This window comes from Salvia miltiorrhiza, chromosome 6, assembly GCF_028751815.1.
Source record: "Salvia miltiorrhiza cultivar Shanhuang (shh) chromosome 6, IMPLAD_Smil_shh, whole genome shotgun sequence".
NCBI classification, from domain to species: Eukaryota; Viridiplantae; Streptophyta; class Magnoliopsida; order Lamiales; family Lamiaceae; genus Salvia; species Salvia miltiorrhiza.
This window is the reverse complement of record NC_080392.1, coordinates 38,904,814-38,912,088: the sequence shown is the minus strand read 5'-3', so window position 1 is coordinate 38,912,088 and position 7,275 is coordinate 38,904,814. Positions and strand designations below refer to the sequence as shown.

At 37.2% G+C, this 7,275-nt stretch overlaps 1 protein-coding gene across 1 annotated transcript; it reads left to right on the top strand.

The window, feature by feature from the left end:
* The first annotated feature begins 2,402 nt into the window (after positions 1 to 2,402).
* Positions 2,403 to 4,269, top strand: LOC130989395 (UDP-glycosyltransferase 90A1-like). Its single transcript, XM_057913375.1, has one exon. It carries the CDS (start codon positions 2,541 to 2,543, stop codon positions 4,011 to 4,013), a length of 1,473 nt encoding a protein of 490 aa, XP_057769358.1. The 5' UTR covers positions 2,403 to 2,540; the 3' UTR covers positions 4,014 to 4,269.
* The last annotated feature ends 3,006 nt before the right edge of the window (positions 4,270 to 7,275 follow it).

The following is a 7,275-nucleotide window of genomic DNA, read 5'->3' as shown; positions in this document are numbered from 1 at the left end:
CTCTTTGGACTGATTTTTTAGGTTGGTTTGGTAAAGAGAATCTCTTGGGGTGCATGGATATTCATTCCTTCTTAGTTCTGGCTTGGAATCTCTCTTGGAGTTCCCAAATTGGTTCTTTTTGGAAGGCGGGAATTATCACTCTGATGTGGCGTATCTGGTCGGGACGCAATGCGCTTATTTTTGAGGATTTGTGCTTTGATAGACGTGCGGTTTTGGCCTTTGTCAAGGCTTACTTTATGGAGATTGATGGGGTTTTCCGGAAGTTGGGTAATATTTCTAATTCTTGGGCTGACTATTCGATCACTCGTGCGATTGGGGTGAGGAGCCGTGCTGCTCCTCCCCCCTGTATGGTGGAGGTTCACTGGTGGCCTCCCGTTGGTCAATGGATTAAAGTTAATACAGATGGCTCGGCGGCGGGAGCTCCTGGTGTTATTGCTGCGGGTGGGGTTTTTCGAGACAAGTGGTCTCATGTTCGAGGTTGTTTTCATTTTAAAGGCGGCAACGGCTTTGCTTTCGAGGCGGAATTGTTGGCTGTGATCTATGCTATTCACATTGCTCATACCCGAGGCTGGCGGCATTTGTGGGTTGAGGCTGACTCTATGTATGTGGTTCACCTTTTGTACTCTCGCTCGAGTGATGTTCCTTGGAGATTTAGGGCGTTTTGGCAGCATACTCTTCGCCTGCTTCGGGATTTTTCTTTGATGGTCTCGCATATTTACCGTGAGGGTAATCAACCGGCAGATATTATGGCCAATGATGATCGGCAGGAAGGCTGGTGGCCTTTTGCGATTGAGGAGATTCGGATTGCGGTTGCAAGGGATATGTCGACGCATAGTCATATCCGTATGGTTATATAAGCAGGTTCGTTGGTTCCCTTGGGCTTTGGTTGGGTTGTTTTCTTTTGTTGTTGGTCTCCTGTTTTCTTTCTTGGTTCTTCTTCTACCGGTTTTCTTGAGCCGAGCTTCTTAGGGGTGATGGTTAGGCCGAAACTCCTGAAGTTGTCTCTTCCCGCTCCTGAACCGGATGTGAGTCTTTAACGAGTACTCTTTTTCCTTCTAAGGTCTCTTCTTCTTAGAAGGTTTTAATGAGGCTCGGTTTTTTGTTTGCTCTCTTTTGCGCTTTCTTGGATGTTTTGTACTCTTTTTCTTTTCCTTTAATACAAGCCTTATTCTCATCACAATATGAAAGTGGACATTTTACAAATCCACTCAAAGTTTAATTATTTAACTTATTTTTTAAAATAAAAATAAGATTTAGTTATTTTATTGTATTTTCTACATTATTGTTATTTTTTATAATATTTTTGTAACTTTTTTATTTTTATTAATAATAAAATAAAAATAAAAAATGACAAAAAAATTAAAAAATAAATACAATGTAGAGAATACAATAAAATAAGTAAATTCTATTTTTATTTTAAAAAATAAATTAAAAATTTTCCTATTAAATTAATTTGTGGAAACCGTATAAATTTATTGTTTTCCTTATAGTGTAGAGTAATGAATCTCATTTGGAAATGATGAAGCTCATGAGTCAACCCTTTTTAAGATGTGCATCGTGCATCATGTGATGCATCGTGCATCGTGCATCGCAACACATGCCAAACACCACGCTCTATATAAAATTAATAAAAAAGAAAAGTGTTAATAGGGAAAAACAATTTTCTTTTTGTAGTCAAAATATTTAATTGTCTAGAAATTACTGATATTTTACCAAATTATATTTTTACATATAAACTTTAATATTTGACATAATAAATTTTTAATTATTAATTTAATTTGATTTTACAAACGATAAAAAATTTAGCCTAATTTTACATACAAACTTTAATATTAGACATAATTATTAATGAACTATTACTAATAAGGGTTTATTGCATATAAATTACTGTATTTTTATTAAATTCTTATTTTGCACACGAGTTTTAAAATCTTTATTAACATTACCCAATCATTTTTTTCTTCTTATTTTGCATACTCCCTTATTTTTCATCGTGGTGGCTTGGCATAAATATACTCGTTTGGCATAAATTATATGGCCATGTGACATAGATATAATCGTGTGAAAAAATAGAACCAACATTGTATTGTATATTTGGATGACAACGATGATGTTTCAGCCCAAAGTTTGACTGAAAAATGGACAAATATGCAGAATGAGAAAAAAATAATAGTTCATTATTTATAATAAATATTTTGAAATTTATATTTAGAATAAAAATTTATTGAAAGTTCAGTAATTCATATGCAATTAACTCAATTTACTTTTTAAACCAATCAAAATTTTATCTAAAATTTAACGCTGACATGACTAGCAGAATAATTAACTTGGCACAATCGTTCTTGCATGATAATCGATGAAGCGACGTCATATCTTATGAAACGATGTCAATTTTTTTTACTAACCATGTCAAAAGTAAGTTTGATCAGAATAATTAACGAATTCAGATTAAATTAATATTTCAATAATGAACTATTCGGTCAATTACCACGCCAAACTTGGAAGTCTTTATATTACTTCATCAAACGCTGATTTTAGATATGGAAAACAGAAATATGGCTCATATTTCTTCTTCTTCCAGCTCTAAACCTAACATAGTTGTGTTTCCTTTTATGTCAAAGGGCCACACCATTCCTCTCCTCCACCTAGCACAGCTCCTCCTCGACCGCGGCCTTGCCACCGTAACCATCTTCACCACCCCTGCAAACCATCCATTCATATCTCAATCTCTCGCCGGAGCTCATGTTTCCATTGTCGACCTGCCATTCCCTCGCAACATCCAAGGTGTCCCACCGGGAGTCGAGAGCACAGACAAGCTCCCATCCATGGCTCTCTTTATACCATTCGTTCGAGGCCTGGAGCTCATGCAGCCTGCATTCGAGCAAGAGCTAGAGAAGATCCATTCACAAGTCACCTGCATCATATCAGATGGCTTCCTCCCATGGACCCTCGAATCAGCATCGAGGCTTGGCATACCGCGTCTTTCTTACTACGGCATGAGCTACTATTCCATGGCAGTGAGCCGCGATGCAGCCTTCAGCGGTCTCATGTCTTCACCTGAAACAGATGATGAGCCCTTCACGGTCAAAAGCTTTCCTTGGATTCAGATAACAAGGAATGATTTTGATGAGCCGTTTAATAGGCGGGATCCGAGCGGTCCTCATTTAGATTTCATCAATCAGGCAGTCACAGCAACTGCAAATAGCTATGGCTTGCTGGTCAACACCTTCTACGATCTCGAGCAACAATTTGCTGACTACTGCAACCACGACTGCCACCTGAGAACATGGAGCATTGGGCCCCTCTGCTTGGCAAAACTGCAGAAAAACAAAATCTTACAGTCTGAGAAGCCCGGATGGATGCATTGGCTCGACCAAAAGTTGGCCCAAGAACGCCCAGTACTCTACGTCGCATTCGGGACTCAAGCGAGCATCTCACCAACACAGCTGCAAGAGATAGCTCTTGGCTTGGAAGGGGCAGAGGTGAGCTTCTTATGGGTGGTAAAGAAGAGCGACGTGGAACTACTAAGCGAAGACTTTCAATCTACAGTAAGTGAAAGAGGTATCATAGTAACAGATTGGGTTGATCAAGAAGAGATTCTTGAGCATCCAATTGTACAGGGCTTCTTGAGTCACTGTGGCTGGAACTCGGTCTTGGACGGAATATGTGCAGGAGTTCCCATTCTGGCATGGCCGATGATGGCCGAGCAAGGTCTCAACGCAAAGCTGGTAGTCGAAGAGATAAAAGTTGGTTTAAGGGTTGGTACAGTCGATGGAAGATCAAAAGGATTCGTCACTGCAAACAACTTGAAGAGCGCAGTGAGAGAGCTAATGGGCAGTGGAGAGGGAAAACAGTTAAGGGAGAAGGTGAAGGAGATTGCTAAAGCCGCCATAGAAGCTACGAGCGAAGGTGGCTCTTCATGGAATGCGTTAAGCAACCTCATCAATGAGATACAGAGGGAGAAGGAAATCAACAGCTCCAAGCTCACCACCGTTGATATCTGCACCAAATAAGCATTATAATCAGAATTAGAAAGTAGTACACACACACAATCCTCAAGTATGACACTTTGAAGATTAAAACAGAGTATTTCTTAGTCTCTTTATCTTGTCTTTTATCATTTCCACAAACATATTTCTGTCTTCAACCAAATCAATCAGCTATCCAACAATTTCAGTAGACATAATAGCAAACTAGTTACCATGTAGAAAGACCTTTTACCAATAATTTCTATATTCTTTAAAGAGACTTCCTAATTGAGCCTTTCAACAATTTCTTTAAAGCGCACCAGACCCTCAGTATAAAAAATTATGTAATGTTACATATCGGAAATATTGAAGTAGGACATGGAACACACTTTGTGATAGAAGAATCTGACAATTTCACTTCAAATATAATGATATTTCGATCTTTCACCCATCTTGACAACACAGAAAAGACTATTGAAAGAAAAAAATGCATGTGATGCCTTCAGTTAGGCAAATATATGAGCAGAAAAAGGCAATACAAAATGAATTACGCAGTAATGCTAACATAAAAACTAGTACTAATTAAAGGAAAATAAAAATAGGGTTACCTGCATAAAATTATAGAAGTAGATAACCAAATTAACGAATTCACAATTCATCTGTTATGGCAAATGACCTCAATTGAGCTTGAAACCTCGAAACTCACGATCATTACTTCGGATCTTCGATTGTTTATATTTCGCTTCTCCTCAATCCTCCCCAAAACGATCTAACTATGGTTCTCATTAAACGCGGCGTTTTCGAGCAATGTTATTTTTTAGGGTGAAAATGGGATATACCCTTTTTTGAAAGATTAAACATAAAATATACTACCACTTTTTACCAAACAATCGGCCACTACCAAGAGAGATCCTCTATTCAAAATACCATCCCCAAATAACCATGTGTATTAAATAGCTTTACCAAAATAAATGAGTTACCAAACAATTCCAGCAATCACTAGAAACAACCAACTACCTAAAAAATTAGCCTTTTCAACAATTTATGTCATCTTCAACAATTTCAGTACTCTTCAAGACAATATTTATGAGTTCTTGCCCCACGTTACCTTGGACACAAATAAATGAGCTAAATAACAATATCACATTAAAAACTAAAGAATGATATGTTGGTCTTTCATCAATAGCTAGAGTTAGAGGGTGTTTGGCTAAACTTATTTTAAAGAGCTTATAAGCGCTTGGAGCTTATAAGATGTAATTTTTAAGAGCTTATAAGTTGTCAAAGTGTTTGGAAAATTGAGCTTATAAGCTAAAGAGAGAATTTTTTGCTAGAAAGATAAAATATTTTTTTAGAGAGAGAAAATCGAAGAAAAATGAACTTGAATGATATATGATGAAAACAATAAATTATAGTTGAAAATTTTTGTAAAATGATTGTTGAATATGAGATTATAAAAAAATAAGTTGGGGTAGAGGAACTTATTTTTTGGGGAGCTTATTTTTGGAGCTTATAAGGTGTTTAGAAGCGTATTTTAATTGCCAAACACTTTGAAGAAGCTTATAAGCTCCTAAACAACTTATAAGCTGTTTTGAGGACTCAGCCAAACTACCGGACTTATAACTTGGGTTTGGTGTAGCATTGGAGAGGATTTGGTACACCAAAATGGGTTTTGGTGTACCATTGGAGATGGCCTTAATGGGAAAAAAAAAGGAAGAAGCTATTTTGATTACACCACTATTGTTTTGGTGGAATCAGATTAATGACAAAAAAGCGTATGCGATTATTGTTGTTATGCAAATTCATGTTTCTCAAATCAAAAGGTTAGCATCTTGCAAAAAATCACAGAGTTAGGAAACGAAACTTCAAAATTCAGGAAAGCCACAAAACCGAGACAACAAATCCGAAAATATTACAATTAGCTATTTCTCGAAGGCAATAGTGATACCAAAGCAAGAGAGAGAAAAACAAATTAAAGGACCTCGATTGGGCACAAATTCACGACTATTTCTTAATTTTCTTTTTGGATCTTTACTCTTCAATTTGATTTTCGCTTCTCCTCCCCCAAACTCCCAAATTGAACTAATTAGGGTTTCAGTGCCTCTCCCCTTTCGCAGATCTCGTAAACGAATTTTGCCTGATGTTGTTGTTTTTAGCAACCTTTTTTGCTTCAGCCACAATTTTAATTGCTTAATCTGCAAAAATTATGCTCACTCAGTCCCTGGAATAAGTTCATCTTTTTCCTTTTTGGGACGTTTTCCAAATAAATTCCTCTTTTTTTCTTTCCATTTTTGGACAACTACCCCACCACTAATGATACTATATTTATTCTTACTTTTCACTTTTTCACTACTCTCAATACTAATTATAACATTTTTTCACCTTTTCACCACTCTCAATACTAATTATAACATATTTTTCTCCACTATCAATACACTTTACTATTTTTCCTTAAAACTCGTGCCGTCCCCAAAGAGAAACTTATTTTGGGGACGGAGGGAGTATAATATGCGTGCAAATAAAGAAAATATTAGATTTTTTTTAATTACAAGAATTATCTAATGCTACACAATCAAATAAGCTACCAGCACATAGGCGGATTTAGGGGTATGGGCGGTACGATATACCTTACTAAATTCTCCATACCTTATACATTACTTTTATAACCTCCGGTATGGAGAAATCGCATACCTTTACCTTACATTTACCTCCGGTATACCTTAAAGTACAGTATGAAAAAATCTCATACATTTACCGTACCTTTGTTTCAATATACCTTACCGTACAGTATACCGTCGATACTATATCATATTTTAGTATACCACACTTTCACAATATACCAAAATAATCAGAATATTAAAACTGATAAGTTTCAGTACAGTATTACCAATAACTTATTTTTTTTAAACATGCTTACCTATTGAACAACATGTCTAAGCACGAGCACTTAGGACCTAGTACCTAGAAGTCGCCTAAGCACGAGCTCCTAGAGCTGCCTTAGCGCAGACATCAGGAGGGTTAAATTTTTTAGATGCTGCCTAAGTTCGAGTTCCCAGAGCTGGCTTAGCGCGAGCAGCTGCCTACACTGGATCCCAATGCTTAGGGGTGTCTAAACGGGGCGGGTCGGGTACACTTCCCGAAATTTGCGGGTACCCGACCCCGACTTTTGAGTAAAACTCCCACCCGATACCCGTCCCGCAATTACAGTCGGGTACCCTAATACCCGACGCGGGTACCCGCATACCCGCATGTTCTTCGATTTTTTTTTCCCTTTATTTTTCGATTAATTATATGTAGCTTTTAATTCACT